At 32.6% G+C, this 23,535-nt stretch overlaps 1 protein-coding gene across 6 annotated transcripts in view; it reads right to left on the bottom strand.

Moving 5' to 3' along the window:
• The window catches only part of PAN3 (PAN3 poly(A) specific ribonuclease subunit), a 120,183-nt gene that overhangs the window by 48,540 nt on the left and 48,108 nt on the right, over positions 1–23,535 (bottom strand). For all 6 annotated transcript variants that reach the window (XM_004680171.2, XM_012723356.1, XM_012723360.1 and 3 more), the window contains one exon: positions 7,042–7,189. In XM_004680171.2, the coding sequence (XP_004680228.1) occupies positions 7,042–7,189 (148 nt within the window). The remainder of the gene's footprint in view (positions 1–7,041; positions 7,190–23,535) is intronic.

The following is a 23,535-nucleotide window of genomic DNA, read 5'->3' as shown; positions in this document are numbered from 1 at the left end:
AACCTCATTTCCTTGTAAGTAAACTATAGTGTCCATGCCTCTAAAATGTGAATAACTTGAATGACATTCTAAAAAATAGTTAATGTCTAAATCACAATTTTAAGAACTATAACCTCTTGCGTGTATATAAAGGTAACTTATTTTAATCATAATATTTAAAGAAACAAAAAGTGCCATCTGACCCCAAATGTGGATTAATTATCTGAAATCTTTCTAGCCTCTGCAAAGGTGGCAATCTTGCAATCTTTTAAATCATAACTTCAGATTACTTAAGCAAAAAATAAAGTAAAAATGGGGGGATAAGGTGTTGATTATCAAACATAACTACTTTTGATTAAAAGAACAATCTTCTTTTAACTGATAATAAAATGTCTGAGTAAATGGTGTCCTTCATTCATAATAACAAATTACATCATGTTGCTTATATACAAAAAACTTCAATACTAGTGTGTGATTCTAAAAAAAAAATATGCACAGAAACTAAGATTTATAATAGCTAACAATATAATATAAACTTTGGATTTCTTTTCAATGAATAAAAACCAGTACCAAATTTGAAACAAAAATTAAAGTTTGACTTCAACAACTTCTAATATTAGCAACAACTTTGTTGATCTTTCCCCAAATAGTTAAAACGTATATATTAAAAGACAACTAGCAAGTAAGAGAAATTTGATGAATAGTTCCACAGGATATAAAAATCTTAAACAGCCGAGGTATTTATATGCTATTCATTTATCAGGTATTCTGAAAAAACTATGAGATGTATTATATAGTTCACAGTGGTTTTGCCCCATCACTATTACTAATATAAGAGAAATCCCTGCTGTTAAGTTTTCTTCAGTTTGCATTTGTGATCTTGACTAAGATTTAGTAATCCCTCTAACAATGAACTCAATGGTTGTTTCAAGAGAAAACAGCATAAACACTAAGTAGAATAGTGTTCTCAAAGCAGCAAGTATCCCAGGAAAAATTATTTTTTCAGCAGAGGGTAGAAATACATTAGAAAAATAAAAGTACTGGCTCACTCAGACCTAAGTAATCAGAAACTCTGGAGATGAAACCAAGCAAGGGCAGAATTTTTAGCAGGAACTTCTTACCAATTTGAAAACCACTGACCTAAGGATAGAAATACTAACACAGCAGTCATCAATACGAAGCCAGTAAGAACTCACTGAAGTGCTTCAATAAATTTGTCTCAGTGTGTCCACTGAAGGCACTACATTCAAGCACCTTTACAGCTCTAGAGGGCAAGAAAAAGGTCTTACTTGAAAAGAATTATAAACTAATATGATGACCGAGGATAGTGGAAAGAGTAAAGTATATTAAAGTAATCATATAACATTGAGTTTACTCTGAGAGATAAAGGATAATTACCAACTGTAGTTTGGTTCAATATAATCATTGAGATACATACTATCAAGTATGCACTGGCATGAAATAACATTGAAAATCTGTTTTGTCAAAGATATAAGCTTCTGATACCCAAAAAATGCAAGTATCATACAAAGTTTCATTTTCTATTATGCTCAAATCAATTAATACAGTTACTTTGGTGATTTCTTTAAAGTACATAGGAGATGTGCAAATGAGATAATGCCCCAAAAGTTATAGACAAGAGATAATCAGGATCAACAAAATTATGCATCCAAAGAAGACTCGAAATTATAGCTTAATAGCTTAAAAAAAGAAAGAAAGAAAGTCCAATTGAGGGTACCATCATCATTGGAGAAACTTTCAGACAATTTTCAGGTTTGTCCTATATCAACTTCCCATTCTTCCTTCAAGAATGCTTTCCTCACCCAACTGAATGGAAAGATGCCGAGCCATTTGACTTGGCTCCCTAATAGACAAACTGGAGGACAGCATCTCAAACAATTTGAACACCTCCCCTGAACTGCTAAAAAGACAAGATGGAAAGAAATTTTTTGTCATGTGAGGCCATTGCATTTTGGACCCACTCACAGCAATGGGCACTAAGATTACATTCCATAATTAGCAGTGAATAGCAGTCTGGGGACAACAATTATATTAACATCTTACTGATCCATACTGTTTTCTAAAAGGAAAAAGAAAAAACCAAAGTGATTATGAATTACTAGCTACTATTTATAAGAATACTAATCTAAACTCTGGATAACCACAACTAAAATATGGGAAGATGTTTATAAAACCATAGAAAAACAGTTCATATCAAACATAAGAGATTCCTGGCTAAAAATTATCATAAAATGCAAATGTGTCTAAGTTTTGCTGATATTTAACCCATTTACTAGGTTTTACATGCCCATAGTGCACTGAGGATCTTAAAAAGGCTACATTTCTAACTCTTCTCCAATTAATAAAAAAAAAACCCTTCCCACATGTCTTAGGTAGTGTAAAAAGCGTTATATGAAAGGCAAAAAAGAGTAAGAAAATTACATTCCCACTTTAATGACTAGTCAAGCTGAGAAGAATCAGGAAAATTAAAAATCAGAATGACACCAACCACTTCATTTCCATAAATTTGGAGCTCTATTCCTAAATAATGGTAGTTTTAGTCACACACACACACACACACACACACACACACGCACATTTTTGGATCAAAGGGGAAATAATGATTGACTTCTAACATTCAGCTAAGGATAGGAAATATTCCTGCGCATTTACTAATAAATGCCTCTCAATTCCAAACACTCCTGATTCATACCAGATTTGAATCTTGTACTGGTGAAAAAAAACTCCCTTCAATATAATAAAATGCAGAGTTGGGATTTTTTATTTACATAGACCATGTCAATAAAGTCCATGTGTTGTAAAGTTCCTTTTTTTTTTTAAAGCTCAAAAATCAGATTTTCTTCTCTCTTTTTGGCTACCTCATCACAGTCTTTCTGTCTACTTTCATCTATACATCAACATGTCACAGATCTATAGCAACTTAAACTACAAAAGCAATTTAAATCACTTATTATTTTATAGAAAATGAAGATGTTAAAGCGCAGGGATCAAGTGGTGTGCTGAAAGTCATACACATATTATTGTGGAAGAATTTGTACCATATTCTAAAGGCAATCAAGATATGAACCAATAGAAGAAGCTCAAGGGCAGCAGGAGTCATTACTGCAGTTGGAGATGACTAAACCTAGAGTTCAAGGGATCTCTACCCTCTCCTATCTGGTCCTTACCCAGATGGGACAGATTAGCCAATACCTGAGATTTAAACAGGACATTCAAATTAGGAACTCTCAAGCCTAACAGGACATATTTTTATGGGAGTCCCCAACCAATAGATATTATTCTACTGGTAGCTATTTAAGCCTTACCTGGCAGGTCTCCAAGCCAGTTGCCGCAGCCACATCCCCCTGTGCGCCAATAACGTCTCGCCTCAGTTTCCTGAAATTCCCAACTAAGAAGGGAATATATTCACCTGGCACTCCCAACCCAGTTATAGCTCTACAGCTCTACTGTTAGTAATCTTCCTTGGGAACATTACTATCTGTATCATAAGCATGCATATACAGAGCAGCACTCTTCTAGGTTCAGCATAATATAATAGGGCAATGAAAAATGCCCTCTTTACAAAACCATGGGCAACCTTGACTTTTAAACTGAAATACTATTTTGCTAATTATTAAATTTATTTTCTAATATAAAAAGCAATCCCCAATTAGAAAATCTGGAAAATTTTGAGTGATTCTGCTGAATATACCTGTAAAACAAAGTTGTTATAAAAAAAAATGGAAACATGCAATTTAAAAATAATACAAATATTTTAACTGGTTTGGAAAATGGTTTAGCAACTCAAACACATGTGACTCTAGTTCTGATGTAGTTAAACTTTGAACAGGCATACTTTTCTTCCTCATTTGACTATTCACCACCTACATCTTCTTGAATGGTTGCAGTTTCTAAACATTTTTGAAAGATCTTTATGGAACCATTAAAATTCACTGTACTTAAGAGATAATACCCACCAATTAGCTCTTGCCTACATGTGAGCTAGTTAATAAGTTCCTTCTTAAGGAATCTGTAATATGCTTAGAAATCTACATTCATATTTATAACAATCACAATAATAGTTCACTGTAAATTACTTCAAATTCTATTAAATTAATACTAATTCCGAGGAATCATTTCAGACTGAAATATCAAAATAAACTCAAAATTACATGACTATCCTACAGAATATATTAAATGGTACACTGCTAAATAATTACAAGAAAAATCTGTTTACCATTATATTCTATAAAAAAGATGTTCAAGAATTACATAAATCTTTTTTTATCCTACTTTGTAAAACATAAAATAATCTAAAATTTAAACTACTGGAATTTTTATGACCTAATTAATTTTATATCTAAGATACAGTCAAATCTGAGTAGTAGCTTAGACATTCACCATGAGCAAGATCACAGCTTCAACAAAATGGCAGTTTTTTTTCCAATGGCATATTCACTACCTAGCAGAATATCAGAGCGCTAAATAGAGCTGAGTAGACGCATGTATGGTTTTAATTTCAACCACAATGGTGTTCAAGACATTGCGACTTAAGAGTTCATGATTTCTGACTACATAACTTGTTCATTTTAACAGTATTTTCCCAGTTTGTTGTCTCTTTTGTTACGTCATGCAAAAAATTGGTTATATGGGTACATACATATAACCAGTCTAAAAAGGAAAGTAACTGAAAAAGCTACATAATATAGAAAAGATTATTTACTGCATTCAACACAAATGGAAAGAATAAGAACTAGTGAATAAAAGTTTACACCTCAACATAAGATATAATTTGCTTTTTTATGTCAAACTTCTAAAATGTACATGCAGTTACTTTGGTTAGCAAATGAACTGGTGTAAGGAACTAGGCAGAAACTAGATAATGTTAAGAATACTGTCTCTAAGATAATATAAACTTGAACTATGTGAACCCCAGACATTCCACTTAGATCAAAAACCAACATCACACTATTAACTAAACCAGCTAACTAAGCAACTGAAATGAATTAAGCCTCCATTTCTTTTATGAGTGTATTTATTTAACAATGGTAGCTAGGATATGATTTTCCATAATAATTTACAATGAAATATATCTAATAGCAAAAAAAAATTGGACCATCCTCATCTTGAAGGAATATATACTTGAAAATACTAAAAGTCAGCTATGGCTTTCTTTTTTCATTTATCAATCAATGCTGACATTTTCAAATTTGCGAACTCCCTTCTGCTCCACACTAGTAGAACATGAGATGTTCAATTGTACATTAACCAGTGGATGATTATATATTAGAACACTATCTAGAAATGTAAGCCTTCTTCCTAAATTGTGATATCCAAATGTGACCAATAAAACCCCACCTACATACCAAATTAACAACTATTAGAAAGTTTAGACAATACCAGATCATTAACTGATTTTTAACTAAATATCCTCAATATCTAAAATTACCTCTGACATTTTTAGCTATTCCAATATTTAAAAGGTTTTGTTTTTTGAAATAGCAAGTTTGAGCTATGAATTAGTCTGATCAAAGACATGAAGTATTTACTTTTGAAATAAGGAAAGATGTGCTGGTGCTTAATTAAAAATGCCAACATTTTCTGACTAGAATTATGCATACCATTATTGTGGGTGTTGTATAAATACAGCTCAGAAGTCTGGAAAATCTCTAAGAAACTTTAGATGCATAGCTTATTTATATTAACTTCATGTAAACAAAAGTGACCACACCTCAATGGGAGAAAAATCATAGTAGTATATTACTTACAAGTAAAACTTTTAGGCTACCAGGGATATTCAATTCTGACACTGCTCTCTAGAGGAGAAGGGAAAATGTTTACAAACATAACTGAACCTGAAAAGAGTCAAATGAAAAAAGGAAGGGAACAAGAGCAGGGGGAAAAAAAGAATAGGGTCAGCAGGGGGAGGGGAATAGAGGAAGAGAAAGAGAAAGGTTGGGGAAAGGAGGCAATGATAAAATCCTTGGCAAAAATCCTTGACAATACAAGGTTATTCAGCCTCTGAAGATACTTGATACTTTATATACTAACCCAGATACTCTGTTACTTAAAGTTATCATTATCTCTTCATTCTTCTTACCAAAGAAGTCCTTCCTTTTGGAATCATATCAGCAGCAAAATAATGATCTACCCAATTGGTTGGACTAGGCCTTGGCAGCTCAAATATTTTACAGACACAGATAATATACTAAGTACATACAAATTCAACATAATTTTGCACACCTTAGTTTTCTAAATTAAGGCACACAGCAGTAAGGATAGGTGATGTTAATTACCTAACAAATTTTTAATATTTTCATATTAAAATCAATGTTTCTGTATGAAGTAAATGCAAAATTTGAGTGCACTTTTAAGATGAAAGAGAGGAATTCAAAGGAAATAGATCTCTTTCGATGGATCATTTTGAACTATGCTTTAGAACCCATGGGTATAGCTGCATTTGTTCTCGCATATTCTTCTGCTATTATCCATGCAGTTGGGGGAAAGGGTGATTAAGACTACTGCTTTCTCTACCTCAATAACTCCTAACAGTTTACATTTCTTGCCTACTATTGTTTTTAATTCTTGAACATAGTTCTAAATTACTACTATGGATTTATAATTAAACATCTAAATTTAGGATTTAGAATGCTATAGAATAAGTTAGCTTTTAGACATTAGTATAAAAGGAGAATTTTAAGCATGTATACACTTCAGTATCATTCCTTATGCTTTTATAGAAGTTTAAGTAAAATAGCATTATTACTAACTTTACAGAATAGGGAACTACTAAGGTGCAGATACTTTCTAAATAACCATTTTCTTCTTTAAAATTACTTTTATACTTTTAAACATCCTTATATATAATTTTGTTTTTTAAGTTTTGCTATAAAATTTTCAAGTACTTATTTTGAATATGGTACCAAAATCTAGAATATGAAATCCATAATATGTCCAAATGTCAATCATTTAAATATACAAATTCAGATCTGGTCAAATAATAGCAAATGGTGCTTAAAGGTTTGACAGCTGGAAGTCACTAAAAAGAGTTACTCAACTTACCTGGTGCTAATCCAGCAGTAGCAGGACTTCCAATGGATGGGTGAGAGAAAACTTGAGAGAAGGCAGATATATTTGACTGGGACACGTTACTCAGCCTGGAGGTTGATCCTCCTTTAGGAATAAACTCGCTTGCAGTAGGATTTGGTGTCTATTTAAAAATCAAATATAGTAAGTTAGCATACTTTAAGTCCCAAAAGATATTAACTCTATTAGACATAATTTCATTGTGCTATTTTACCTAGTAAAATATTTCACTGAAAGGATTTAACAGTGTTCTGTAATCTCCACATAATGGGTTGTATAATTAAATTTCCTGAAGAAAAGCTTCAAGCTTGAGGATTTTAATCTTTTCATTTATAAAACTTAATCTCAGAAACATGTAAATAATTTTGCTATATTGTCAAACATGCAAAATTACCAAACTATCCTAACAAATTTTAGAGAACCAGTAGGCTGACACTACCTCAAAACTGAGCATCAAGTTTCAAATTTAGAATCTTTCAAACACTTCTACCAAAATAAAGGTCAAAACTGCCTTTATTCCAAAATTAATCACTTCCTTTTTTGTAAGCATTATGACATTTCCTCTGTAATTCAGTGTCATGAATTTAAGTAACAGAGTAATGACAACAGAAGCACTTAAAAACAAGGCAAACATATATAAGTCAAAATACAAGAAATATGTAATAAGGCCCAATTACCTGCAAAGTAGATCACATGTAACTTCCAATATATATAAAAATACTTTACTATGAGATTCCATGGAGAAATTTTCATCACAGTTGTACTATGGCCACACATTTCATATATTCAAGTGCATGGTATTTTGACTTTAAAAATAGCTTGAACATTAAAAGACTGCATTATCAAATTCATTATTGCCTGTATTTTGTCCATGTGAAACCAATGAATACCCTATTTTTCTGAATTGAGTATTTTAAATTTCACATGCTTAAAGATTCAATGACTGCTGACACTGACGATATGATTTGAGTCCAATCTCCAAAAGAATCAACAGAAGATAATTTAAGAATCAATGTTCATAGTTTGGCGCTCATTTTATATATACATAGAAACTAATTTAACACAATGATAAACACGACCCAAAGAAGTTAGCATTCACAAAGTACTTTAGAATGTAAAAATTCATTTCCATATCAGAAAATAAGAACATAGGCTAACTACTGTACAATATATAAGAATTACTTCCCTATTTGATATGGAAAACACTATAAACTGCTAAAATAAGAGTTCAAAATACTAGATTTCAATGATAACAAGTCAATAGGTTAACCTCATTTCAAACTCTGAAACAAATGATAGTATTAGCTACATACCAGATATAATTAAACACAGAGGAAAATTAATCTGGTTTTACTAAAAATATACTAAATATACAGAAAGAACTTCTTTACTACCACATCTAAATACAAAATTCTGAAAAAGGACAAGCCAGAAATTTATTGACCAAATATATATATATATATTCTTTTCTAAAATCCACCAAATCCAAATAAAGGGACATGTCCTTTAAAAGTACAGTCAATTCCTCAACATCTGGAGTAGAAAATACAAGCCAATACATTTTGTAGCTATAATATTACCTATACTAAAAGGAACACCTCAGAGCTAAAATGGTGTGTGCCAGCTATTCCTAAACCTATTTTAGAATAGAAGAGTCAATACTAAAACAACCAGGTATCTTAATAGTGTCCCCAATGCCCATAAAAGATAGTGAATTCTGAATTACAAAATCACTTAGGGGCAACAAACTTAGACAAGGAAAATTATACAAGCAAGTTAAGTATTTTTAGTAACATAGTTCCGAGAAATAAATATTACCAGACTTCCATTCACATACAGCCCACAATTACCACAAATAACATACTGTCTGATTTCAAAGATGAACTTTGTTTAAATTAAGTCTATATTAAATTAATTTGAAAGTCTATTTTAGGAGATCTAATTAAGAAGAAAAAGAACACCCAAAAAATATAAGAAATTATTCAGATCAGTAAAACTATACACACACCCACACACCAAGCTGTAACTTGAGATTCAACAACTGTGTATACAAAAAGCCAATCCAAGTGATTTTTAACTAAGAAGCAAAAAGAACAAACTAATCCTTCCTTCCTTCCCCACCCCCCACCACCATTTATTCAACTCTTGAGTATTTAAGATCAGAGAAAAGATAAAATGATTTAAATACAAGAAAAAATAATTACACTGAATTTACACACAACACCAAAAAAAAACAAAATCTAGGAGTAAGAGTAGAGCAACCAGTAACAGATAGTATAAATCCCTGTTACCAAATCAGAACACTATCAAATATTAAAGTAAAAAATGAGAAATTATAAAAAGAATACTTTTCATGGTAACACTAAAATAATGCTTACAACAGAAAGTCATCTTTTTTTAAAAAATTGTTATAAATATTTTATTTGTGTAACTAAAGAGAACAGAATAAAGTGAATAATGAAAAATATTATCAGCTTTATGATTTCTGCCTAATTTGGATAATCCCTTAGTAACTATCTACATATGTCACCCTATAATTTAAGTTTTTCAAATAGATTATATTTCTATTTCTACGTCTAGTTTGATCTCTGTTCATATTCTAAATCCTAATTTTCATAATTAAATGACTTTTAATTTACCTTTATTCAAGTCAAAAGACATTCACTTTTATACAGTTTAATTTACACCGCAATTTTCATGCCAAACAACAACCTGGTGCTTTGCCATTTTTTATAGGGTGAATTTTCCAAATGTCTCATTTCATAATATATAGATATGGTCCCTACATACTGTACTAAATCAAGAGTTCTGGTCTTTAGCTTACAAAGCACAGCTGTAATTAATAGCATTTTAAATGAAAGGATTAATGTCTGAACCCGAATATCCAACCCAACCAAATTGGTAACACTGATTCCTATCAAAATGTGACCAATATAAAGGATTTTTACAAATGAAGTAATGTTCTGTTGTGGTTTAAAACTGCTTCCCTTTGTTACTGCCTTAGCATAGTGGGCAACATGTCAGTCTCATAAAACTGCTTCACTTAGTTTTATAAATTGCTGTTTCTAATCTCGCTATCTTGGAATGAAACATGACCTGGTGACTCTTTCTTAACAGATTTAGCTTAACTGGCATAGCTGAAATGTAAACTTTGATGACTTTTGACATAATGTAAACAACTATGAAACCGTTACCCAAATCAAGATAACAAATATATCCATCATGTTCAAAAGTTTTTACAAGCCTCTCAAATTCTTTCCTCCCATTACTCTCAGCTCTCCCACTTTGGTTTCCAGGCAACCACTGATCAGCTTTCTATAACCACAGAATAGTCTGCATTCCCTAGAATTTGATATAAATTAATCTTACACAGAGAAGTGCTCTTTTGCTAACTTCTTTCACTAGGCAGCTTTAAGATTCTTATGTGTCATAGCCTTTATCAAAACTTCATTCATTTTTACTGTCAGTTAGTATTCAAGTACAACAATTTGCTCATCTTTCATGCTACAGATCAAGGTTGTTGCCAGGTTTCCACTATTACAATCAAAGCTGCAATGAACAATGATGTATAACTTCCGTGTGGACTTATTTCACTACTCAGGTAAATAACTATCAGTGAAGGACTTGGACATATGTCATGTGGGTTCATAACATTTTTTAAAAATCAGTAAGCTCTTGTCTACTCAGACACACATGTTTTGGTCAGACTTTTAGACATTTTGTGTAGTCGTAGATCATTGTGGTTTTAATTTGCATTTCCTAAATTTGCCAGTCTGTATCTTTGATGAAATACTTGCTCACAATATTTGACCATTTGTTTTTTATTAAGAAGTTTCACAATCCAGATGTAAATCATTTGTCAAACATGATTTACAATTATTTTCTTCCCATCTGATTTGTCTTTCATTCTCTTAACAGTATAGGGGATCTTAAATTTTGCTGAAATCTAGTTCACCAAATTTTTCTTATGAACCAAGTATCTGTTGGACTCTCTACCTGATTCACTAGGACATCCTTGCCTTACTTCTGAACTTAAGAGAAAAACATTTTTTAACATTATAATTTTTTTTTCCATAAATACTCTTTTTCGGATTAACTGCATACTCTATTTCCAATTCCTGAGAGTTTTTACCAGGAATGGATGTTGGATTTTGTGAGCTATTTTTCCTCTATTTACTGAGATACCTATATGTTTTCGTTAAGTAATATGATTATACATCAATGGATTTTTTTAATGTTAAACCAAGCTTACAAGGACAAGTTCCAATTTTCCGTGATGTATTACCCTTTTTCTTTATATCATAAACAACACAAACATAAACATATGGTGTATCATCAAATTATATATATATGTTTTAAAAACTTGTTAATTTTGACATTTATATACATGAGAAATACTAATTATTTTGTTTTCTTTTAAAACAATGTCTTCCTCTGATTTTGGTATCATGGAAATGATGACTTACATGCCTAGATTGTATTTTCTTTTCAGTTTTTCAAAAAAATTGTTGACAGTAGCATTTCTCCCTTAAATATTTGGCATACTTCACTAGTAATACCAGCTGGCTTGTTTTTTGTGGGACAGACTTTCATTACAAACTCAATTTCTTTAATAGATTCAGACTCAATCAGGTTATCACTTCTTGGATGAAGCTGAGTAGTTTGTATCTTTTAAAGATTTGTCTGCTTCATCTCTTGTCAAAAGTACGACTTATTAATATCTGTAGACTCTAATGATGTCAGCTATTTTACTTCTGACATTGGCAATTTGTATCTTTTAGGTACATCCATCTTCTTAAAGAATTGCCACCTTTATCTTTATTAAGTGACCCTCTTCTCCTTGCTAATATATTCTCTATTCTGATACATACTTGCCTGATATCCCAAGCTATTCCAACTTGCTTTTGACAAGTGCATGGCATAAATTTCAACCTACTTTCGTCTTTATAGATTTGTTGTCAGGTAACAGTTGTATCTGCTCTAGTTCTTTTAATCCAATGTGAAAATCTCTGCCTTTTTACTGGAATGTATAGAATACTGACATTCAATGTGGTTATTGGTATGAAAGAATCTAAATCTATCTCCCAGGTCTTACTATTCTCCATTTGCTCCATCGTCTTTTAAACCCATCTCCCTTATTTTGTATTCTTTAGATTAAATGAGTTCATTTTGTTTCCTTTCTTCACTTATTGGCCATAATACTCTGTGCTACAATATAGTGTTTCTTAGGTTTTATAGTACTTTTATCCCCTGATAATCCTGATCAGCGAAGGACAAAAGGTGTTTCAAATGTTAGGGAAATACTTTCTTTTTTTGGAAATAATTAAGACTCAAAAAAAGTGACACTTTTCACCATCTTTCCCCTAAAGATAACATGTTCCATAACTCTAGTATATTTTCAAAACCATAAAATTGTCATTGGTGCTGTAAGTTTAACAAAATTGCACACCTTATTTGAATCTCACCAATCTTTACAAGCAATCACTTGATTGCATTCATGTAAAGTATTTTTTCAAAGGATGGAATTCTAAGTTGGCATTTTTCCTTTTTCTAAATTTTTACTGCTATACAATCTAGCTGGTATTGGTTACAGGAGAAATATGTTGTTGTCTGTATTTTTACTCCTCAAAAACGGGTATTTTTTTTTTCCTCTGGTTGCTTCGGTGTAGCTTATTTCCATATTTCTTTTGCGTGTAGTCACTGAGTTTCTTTAATTCATAAGTTTACCAGTTTATATCAAAGTTGAAAAACGTCCTTTTTCTAAAATACTGTTGCTGTGAACACCTGCCCCACTATGCTTCAGGGACTACAAATGTAAATGTGTTTCAAATTATCCCACAGCTTACTTTTTCTCTGCTTTTGGAGAATTTCTATTGCTATGCCTTCAAATTCACTTACTTTTTCTTATGCAAAGTCTAACCTGCCATTAACCCCACCCAATATATTTTTTATTTAAGACATTGTAACTTTAAATTCTAATAGTTTGATTTGAATTTTCATATAGTACATGTACATACTAATATTTTTCACCTTTCCTCTGGCCTCATGAACATACAGAATACAATTATAACAACAGCTTTTATGTTCTTATTTACTACTTATGTTACATTTTTAGGTTGGTTTTGGTTGATTATGTTTTCTTCTCTAAATAGGTCATATTTTCCTACTTTGCATGTTGGTAATTTCTGACTGGGATGCTAAATATTTATTTTGTTGGCTGTTCAATTTTTTTTTTTTATTCCTATGAATATTTTCGGGCTTTGCTCTCCATTATGACTAAACTAATTAAAAGTTAGGTTGCTTCTTCAGGTCTTACTTTTAAAGTTATCTTAGAAACATCCTTGAGTAACATTTACTCTAAGATAATTTGGCTCCACTACAGAGAGAAAAGACTTCCTATTACCCTCCTTGATGTTTCATGAACTATGACATTTTCCACTGTAGCTGGTGAAAATATAAACTGTTACTCACTTTGTGGGAGCTAGGAGAGTTACTCCTACTATCTTTTTAGGAATCCTTCTTCCAGATCAAGAAGATTCACCATACTATGATAAGCACTTAACTAAACATTCAAAGAGAACCTTCTCAAGGGCCTGTATGTGAGCTCTTTCCTCTCCTGTACTTTTTCTTGTGACTATCACCATCTTGGCTCTGTAAACTTCTACTTTAGTCTCATCCATTACACATAGCACTAGGTTATACCTGAGTTCTCTCTCCATCACGAGGCCTAAAAACACGCTCCACACAGTGAAGTTGGGTGGGCATAGAGTTTACCTCATTTGTTTCCCATAAGGGTCAATAGCCTTCATTATCTAAGACTGTAGTCTTGACAACTGTTGTTTCATAGATGTTTTAGGTGTTTCTGGAAAGTGGGTAAATCCAATCCCTATTCTTCTATTGTGGCCAGAAGACAAATTAGTGATAATATTTTTAAAATATAATGTATTTCTGATTTGATCTTATGTTATTAATATATAAAATTGAGCAAACTCCTTGTTTTGGTATATAAGGCACCACTAGTAAGCTGGTGTCCTAAAAATTATGATATAAAACAATTTGAGCACAAATCAACTACTTTCTATGGGACTAGATTTTCTTTTCTTATTTTATTGTACTTTCTGTATCATCTCTTTCTTACATAGACAAATTAGGCAATAGTCTAATAACTTTTTAACAATACCTTTGAAACCACAGAGTCAACTCTACATCCTAAGTATTTTTCAAATTCAATTATTTCTACCCATGCCCTAATCTAGGCTGCCATCATCTCTAATAGGTTTACTGCCACATGATCCTAGTGGGCCAATCTCACTCCAGTCTTATTCAACTCCAATTGATCTTCGATTTTAATCAGGATAAAAGGCAACAAGAGACAAAAGAAGAAGAAAAGAAAGAGGTGGAGGAGGAAAATGAAGGAAAAGTAGGGGGAAAAGGGAAGTTTTATTTAATGATTTTATCTTATAATACAAATACATTAACCAGGTTTCTAATTCATGTATATTAAGACCAATTGTCCACTTTCCTTAAGTGAGTTAATAAATCAATTTTTAAAAACAAGGTAAAATGTTTATTAATCTTAACCTTACTCATTATTCTTCCAAAACCTGAGAGCCAAAGCAGATCTTCAATACTAGTCTATTGTTGGGATTATTAAAAATTCATGCCCTTAAGTAGAGGTGATATACATTTCTTTACAAAGGCAAAAAGCTGTGAATTATTTGGGAGGGAGGGGATACTAATTGAGAGAGAAATGCAGAAGTAGGAAAGTATTTTTTTGCCTTGATATAGTGATCTTAAAAAGGTATAAGATAATGAGACTTAGGAGCATCAAGAGAAGCCTTAAACAGGATTTTTTTTTACTTAAGTCTTTAGTGTTCATAAATAACACAAAATAAAGAGGAACAGGGTAAGATGGAAAGGAGAAGTCAAATAACTAACCAGAATCTCCAACTTCACATTTCCACAAGATTTTTTTAATTTAATGAATAGATATTTCCCCATACTTTAAACATATCCAAAAACAGTCTATTTAAAATTTATTATCAAAGTATATTCATTTTCTTCACTATTCAAAATTGACCTATTAGGAACCAATCAAATTTCATTTGTAAGTTAAAAGTTAAAATATAAACACTGTTAATATTGTGAAATTAGTTTAGCATTACAGTTTATCTATTTCTGAAGCAAACTGAGTCCTCTGACTTAATCATCCTATTAGAAGGAATATGGTTTTTAAATACATCAGAAACAAACTGGTGGAAATAATGGGAAAAACAAATTATTACTGCTTCTAAGAACTGCACATCATAATTTTTTTAAATAGAAGTTCTCCTGTTTGTAATTTGACTATCTTAAGGGGAAAGTAACGTGTATATCAAAACTTGCCAAATGAAAATAGTACTTAAAAAAACAGTAGTAAGAACTTTATGTTATGGTAGGGTTAAGCAGGAAAATTTTCATGAATTCAACAAAGTAGTTCTGTATACATTATGGCTTGAAACTATAGACACATACAAATTTCCAAAGATAATCATTAGTTCGTTCCTTTACAAAGTCAATCATAAGTAATATACTACATACTAAGTAATCTAATTTACACATCTTGAAGACAGGATGATAATATGTATTAAAATGAAAAGTGCCCTTTGATTTAACATACCACATCAAGGAACTGAAGCTAAGGAGAAAATTACATAAGGAGAAAAGATTAAGTTTAGCAAATTACTTTTTTTTAATGAGACTGTGGGAAGTATGGGTAGGGATCTGGCTATGTGGATTCTGGTACATGTAATAATGTGTATACATTAGAAATCATATAGCTTAACATATTTTTACTTACTGTGGAAGAAGGTTTATACCACTACTGAGCAAAAATAAAATAAAAATTAGTCTGCAATACAGAAATTACACTAAATTGCTATTTCTATAAAACGGTGTCTCATACCTAAAGAAAAGGGGGGCACCTGTGTGTGACTGTGTGCACACACATGCATGCACAGAAAATGCTCACTACAATGTTCGTAGAGATGTTAGCTCTGGCAGGGAGGGAAGAAAATGGAGACATTTTTACTTCCTTTGTATATCTCTATAATATCTGAGTCTTTTCCAATATGTTGTAAATCTTACAAAAAGCTTTTAAGAAAGCTTGCTAAGATCTGTAAGTCATGAAACCACTTTCATACAGTTTACTCTTACTTCCATATCACTGAATGGAGTTATAGTATCACGAGAATTTGCTTGAAATAACCACAGTATTTAAATTCAGACCAAGTGACTATAGAAAGAAAAAACTGATTTGGAAAACTGATGACATGTAACAGAAAATGAGATCAACTGTTGGTCTTTCACTACAAAGTTATTCTCATGTCAAAGCCCTCCAGCAATGGTAGTGTTAATGGTCATGAAGACATAGCACCTAGTTCATTCTCAGGGTTATTCTCCTTATGTACATATAAATTATCTCAACATAGTTGGGGAAAAGCATTACTATCCTAATAAAAAGAAGCAAGTGTAGTATCTATTTAGGTCATGTAATGAATAGGCCAGGAAAATGTGACTATATCAATGTTCTAGAGAGGCAAGAATTACTTTAAATGGTCCTAACTCTTCTATACCAATACACATCTCCTTCAGTAGCCAAATAAAGCTACTTGTCATATGGCATAATAAAAATTATATAGAGGAAGTCCCTCTAACCAAGAATCTTGACATATTTAATCACAAAATTTACATATATTAAATTTTTCCAGTATTTTCCCACAATGATATGCTATCATGAAACAGCAACCCCAAAAATCTTTAAGAAACTATGCACAAAGTATTACATTGCAGAACTAAAATTAAGCTGCCAAATACCTATTTCAGTAGATAGTTTTTAATTTAGGCCCATTCCTTCAGTCATCTGATTATCTAATACACAGACAATCATGCACTAGTCACCATGCTAGGCACTATGAAGATTATGTTCTAGAAGTTCACAGTCTCGAATTTCACAAAATATACCCTGAACCAATGCCATGCGCCCAAGAGCTAGAACATGCACATATCAAAAAAAAAAAAGTCTCTAAAATGTGTCATACACAATTTGTCTGCAAGACAAGTTAGATATACAATTAATTAGAGCAATATAAGTATTAGGGGAAACTAAGCAAATGCCTAACAATGTCTATTTAGACTAAACCTTATCTACTTCAAGTAATCTAAATGACACATTTGCTGATTCAAGAGGGAGAAAGGCACAGAGAACAAAGCAAATTTTCAAAGATAATATTCAGAGGCAGAGGCAGAGGCAGGGATATCTTGGTACTTTTCCTCATAACAGTGCAAATAGTTCAACAGGTCAACAGCAGTAATTAGGGTTAGATCAAGAAACAGTTTAGATACTTTTCCAAGGAGATTGAATTTTATTCCAGTAACAAAGATGATAGACAAGATCAGATAATCATAAAGGTGGTGTTTTAAGAAACAAAACTAGAAACAGGAAACTAGATGAGTGATCACATTAGTAATCATCCAGGTAAGAAATGCAGTTGGTTTTAAATTATAACCCAGTAAAACAAAGGGTGAAGACAATTTCAAAGTCACAGAATCAACAAGTCTTAGTGGCTGAAGGATGTGGCAAGTAAAGAAGAGCAGGAAGAGTTCACAAATTAAGCCAGGTGACATCAATAACCAAAACAAGAAGGTGGTAGAATTGTGAATGAGTTTATACTGATGTGCATGAATGAAAGAACAGTTCTGAGTAAAAGATATGGTATTCATTTTATATATATTGAAATTTTATGCCATATAGATGAAGTTACTCAGAAGAAGCTAGTTAAAGTACAAAGAACTAGAAGGATGTGTGTGTGTGTGTGTGTGTGTGTGTGTGTGTGTGTGTATCTGAGAATCAAATGTGAATAGGGAGAAGCTGGCGTGATGAAGTTATGAAAATCACCAAAGGACATTATGGAGTAAAATTATGGACATTATGGAGTAAAAAAAAGAGTTTGGACAGAGCTTCAGAGGTTCCTGAAGCAGTGCAAAAGACAAGGGGGTCCTCAAAAGAGACCTATATAACAACAGTTTAAAGAAAACAAAAATATGAAGGAAAGAGTAAAGGTCAACAATGTCAAACGAGAGCTCAAGTAAGAACTGTTAATTTTGGTAATTAGGTAACTTTAACAGTTTCAATAGTGCAGTGGCAGTAAGAGGCAAATTACTGGGAACTAGGGATAAATGAGAGGTAGAAAAGCAGCAACAGTAAGTGGCAAGCATTTCTCAAATTACATTGCAAAGATTCCCAAATGTACTAACCACAGAATTCCTTGTAGCATTCCCTGGCTCTGAGGTTCCAGAACAGGAGAGATTCAAACATGGCATGTTTGTAAGTTAGGAGCAAGAAAACAATGTGAGGAAAGACAGTTTGAAACTAAAATGAAATAACAGAATAAATGGGTAAAGATAACAGGTTCCAAAATATAAAGAAACACCTGTTTGGCTGAGTCAGGAAGAAAAATAAGAAAGGTGTGAATGAAAATATAAGTTAAGAAGAAAGTTAACATAAGATGATTCATTCTCCATAACCTTTTCCCAATTTCTGAAGAATACAAATTATTTACTTAAAAGTGACAAAAACAGGCTTGAGGAAAATGTATAAGACTAATAGAAAAACAGCTATAGAAAAGAGGAGAAGAGGAGAGGGCCTGGGATGGGCTGTGAGCAAGAAAGTGGTGCATGTGGAATGATTCCACTTGAACTGCACTACAGTTCCATAACTACTCAAAGTCCTGAGGAAGCCTGAATACACAAGGTTGAGACTACACGCCTACAAATTCCAATCCCTCCACCTAGAGGGATTATTCTGTTATTTCATCTTATTAATATAAGATGAAGTGATCCACTACCTAGAATCATTTCCAAATATAAGAAATCACCTGTAATACCAAAACCAAACAAGAAGCTAAAGATTAAAGTATATCTAATGAGTTTTTAAAACCTTTCTGAGATTTTAAAAGTACCAGTAACAAACAACAAATATTCACAGAATTCATGGGCCAGCAAATGGATTTGAATGTAAGCATTCTTATAATTAAACTTCCTGAAAGAATGGCTATTATTAGACAACAAGGGGTTAAAAGGGATGTTGACAAGTATGAACTTCTTGATACTGTTTCTAGGTAAAACAGCAATAATACAACTTATGCCTCAAAATCCCACTATTTCAAAGGCCTAAGACAAAATGAGAATGGTTTCATTTAATAATTTATTACTATGGATAATTCTTAAAATGCAACTGCCCCTGAGACATTTACAAAACCATGTATCTTTGATCCTTTCATTAAAGTTGACACCTAAGCTTTTGTGGGAACACAATATTTTAAACTAATTTTTAAAAATATTAAAGTGAATCAGCATTAAAAATGTGAGCCCCTGAGACACTTAACATCACTGTCCATTTTATGTATACCATAATACCACACATATCTTAATATAACTGACAGCATCTTTAAATAAATATAAATAAAGGCCAAATTTAAGAGTGCGGAAAGGGAACTGGAGAAATGTACATTCTGTAGGCATCTATTATGTGGTTAGATATCTGGAACAAAGGCATTTGAATTGTATGAAAAATCTTTAATTCAACAGAGTGGTAAGGAAAAGAGAGAGTTATCATTGTAGGAAAGATACAAGTGAATATGTACTTTAGTAAATAAATAATGTATTGCTGATATGAAGCCTCAGATCACTTCACCAATAATTTCCTTAGTGATTGAACTGAGATCATGAGAAAAATACAAAATGAAGCTGTGTCACTTAACAACAGTATTAAAAATTAATTAAGACTACTACAAAGCTAAGGAAATTACGCAATACCACAAATACTTGGACAATGTAAAACCAAGTTTTTAAAAATAAACCAAGATCCTAGAGGATCTTGAAAAGAAATTACCATTCTTTATTTTAAATCAGTTGTGATAATAAAACTAAGCAATGACAAATTACGGTGGCCAGAAAATCTATGTTAAATACTTTTAGATATATATTTTAGAATAAACTGCACATATTACATATTATAAGAAACCTAACAGTAACAATTAGAGAGACAAGCAAAATATGAGAGATAATACATATCTGATCTCAAATATTTACTACCCAGTAGGAAAAGATAAACAACATAAAGCAGAATGAAATAATTTTTAAACAGCACTAGTAATTGTAGTAGCAGTCAAAAACAGTTTCACTTGAGCTATTTCAGCAGGTATTCCAAGGATAGGCATGGAAAGTTTTCCAAGCTTAGTTAACAATGGAACTATATTTTACATTATATTAGCTAGAAAAGACTTTATATTTAGAATCTATTATGTGCAGCTGATTAAAGGAAAATGTTTCTAGAAAGGTAGAATATCCTCAGTAAGTTAATAAAAATTATTCAGAAGATATGCTGAAGATAAACTACGACAATAGTGGTAAAAATAGAAAGAGAATGATACTGAAGAATTGTAAATACTAGGGATTAAGGCAGACAATGTAATAAAATAAATCTCGTGATTTAGAATTAAATTGATGTGTTAGAATCCCAGCAATATTACTAACAATTAGGCTATTTCAAACTGCAATTATCATATTTGTGAAATGGAGATAATATGTCAGTACTGTAGTAAAATCTTAGTATGACAGCAAATATAAATTGCCCAATGTGGTATCTTTTTACTACAGTACTCAGTCAAACCTCAGTAGTTTCCTTCTCATAATATATGGTAGAATATGGAAGATGACAAGGAAGAAGTCAAGATATAAAGCCAAAGTGACTGGGAAGGTAATAAATCTACCAACTAAGGAAGGAATATGAAAATATAAGAGCAGCCTATTGGGAGAACAGAAAAATACCCTGAGCTTAAACATGCTAAGTGATAGTGTCTTCTCACTGATAGCAGTGGCAGCATAATATAATCTACATGCAAAGATATCAGAAAGCCAAAAAAAAAAAAAAAAAAGAAATCTGGATTTTTTTTATAACAATTCTAAATAGAAATAATGTTTTAGAAATCTTAGGCACACAGGGGAGAGCAAAGTATGTCAAGAATGGGAGCTCACAAGGAGCCAGGGGTGAAACAGTCAAGACTACAAAGAAAAAAGTTTCACAAATAAAGAGGCCATAACAATATTAAATATGTATATAACTGCCAGAATTACGGTTGCTCTGGCAAACTTTTTGAGAGTAGTCTCCGAAAAAAACTGATGACACCAAACTGTAAGCATTCAAAAAAAAAAAAAAATAATAAGTGGGTGGTAAAGAAATAACAGAAATAGAAAAATAAAATCTATTACAAGGTCCCAAGTGGGGACACAAAAAACAGTAATGAAGACCAGAAGGGCATCATGAATATTTCAAATAGTCATTACTATTAAGTTTCTTTGATTCCCTAATTTGCACATTTACATAGTATATATTAATATACTCACTAGGATGAGCATACAACTATGCTAGTTGGAAATGTATATATTCAGAATAAAAGTATAAATTGCTGTTTAAAACAAATGTTTTACAAATTATGTGCAGTCATAATTTATATATGACTCTTTCATTCAAGATTTTCCGTAGAAAATAAATAAAAAGATTATTAAGTATGAAAAGGTTGAGAATCCGACTCTCCACTTAGGAGAGTGAAAGAAATTAAGAATGAATCAGGTAGATTCTAAGATGGCAGCAGAGTAAAGACACCAAGATCATTGCGTCCAGGCTCACGCAGGAATTTAGGACTGAAAACAGACTACAGACTTACATACTATGAGTTTCAAACCAAATCAGAACACCCTGGACTCACTAGAAGGAAGATAACTGAGGGAGAATCAGCGATTGGGGAGTACTGAAAAGGGAACTCCTACACAGAAGTGGCACAGACAGGATAAGTGGAAGCCTGCAACTCCAACCAGGGGAGTGCCCAGACTGTAGTGCCACAGACGGAGGCTTCCTGCTCACTCAGCTCGGTGAGTAGAACCCAAGCTGTGGGAAAAGACTGCGCAAGTGGGCACATGGAGCCAGGGAGGTGGGGAGGAAAATCTGGTGAAGTGGTGACTGGGGCAGCTACAAGGCCTGCAACCCTTTCACCCACCCCCACAACATAGGCCTGGAGGCTTGTTCCTGGTATTAGTCACTAAGGGGGGGGGCCCTGAGATAAAAGGGGGTGTGTGTAAAAATGGTTAGACTGAATCAAAACATGCCCATTAACACTCCCCCAAGTGGTAGGGAAAGACTGCTCAGGGAGAGATGGCTCTGAGTGGGCACAAAGAGCCCTGAGGCCTTAAAGGAGGGCTGACAGGCGGCACAACTGTGGGGTGTGCAGAATTAGGACTCAAGGTGTTACTGAACAGCAGTGGCCGGTAGACATGTGATCCAGGAAGGCATTGCCTTGCAAGGCTCACAGTGCTCAGAAAATAAACAAAACCAGTGACTGGCTCAACCACAGGACCAGCTGCAACACTTCTAATGCACCCCACCCTCTGGTGCTACATCCAAGCATAGAGGGAAGTTATGAGACAAGCAACCAACGAACTGAAGAAAATGAGATATTAAAAAAAGAAATAGATGAAAAGGCCACTAGAGGAGATAAAGAATGCTGGGAAAAGTAATGAAAACAAAATAGATGAAACAGAAGGACAAATCAGCACCCTTGAAGATGCAGAAATAAAAGAGAATTAAAACAAAGAAAAAGAAAAAAAGGAAAAAGAATGAAGAAACACTTCAAGAGCTATCTGACGCCATTAGGAAAGGAAATATCAGAGTTATACATATCACAGAAGGTGAAGAGAAAGGCCAAGGAATCGAGAAAATATTCACAGAGATAATAGAAGAAAACTTCTCTAATATGAAGGAGATGAAAGTAGACCTCCAAGAAACAAGAACACCAAACTACCATGATGACAGGAGAAATACAGCAAGACACACCATAGTAAAACTACCAAGAATACAAGACAAGGAAAAGATAATGAGATTGACAAGAGGGAAGAAACAAATAACCTATAAAGGGAAACTGATCAGGCTGACATCATACTTCTCTGAAGAAACACTACAGGCAAGAAGAGAGTGGAGGGTCATACTCAACAAACACCAACACACTAAATGCCAACATGCCAAGCTCTCCTTCCTCTATGAAGAATAAGAACATTTTCAGACAACAGAAACTCTGCAATTTTTTCATGACTAAACCTCTACTCCAAAAAATAAAACAAGAAGCCCTCAAACCAAATCCAACAGAAGAATGAACAAAAACAGTTCAAAACAAGGAATAAAAATACAAAAGGACCAAAATGGCAAATGTAGGTGCCAGTATATCAATATTATCTCTCAATGCAAATGGCTTAAACTCATCAATAAAAAGACACAGAGTTGCAGGATGAATTAAAAAACAGAACCCAATGTTCTGCTGTCTGAAGGAAACACATCTAAATGCAAAAGATAAAAACAGATTGAAAATAAAAGGATGGAAA

The sequence above is a fragment of the Condylura cristata genome, unplaced genomic scaffold (genome assembly GCF_000260355.1).
Source record: "Condylura cristata isolate star-nosed mole 26May11 unplaced genomic scaffold, ConCri1.0 scaffold00010, whole genome shotgun sequence".
NCBI classification, from domain to species: Eukaryota; Metazoa; Chordata; class Mammalia; order Eulipotyphla; family Talpidae; genus Condylura; species Condylura cristata.
Note: the sequence above shows the minus strand (reverse complement) of the source record. Positions and strands in the feature narration are given on the sequence as shown.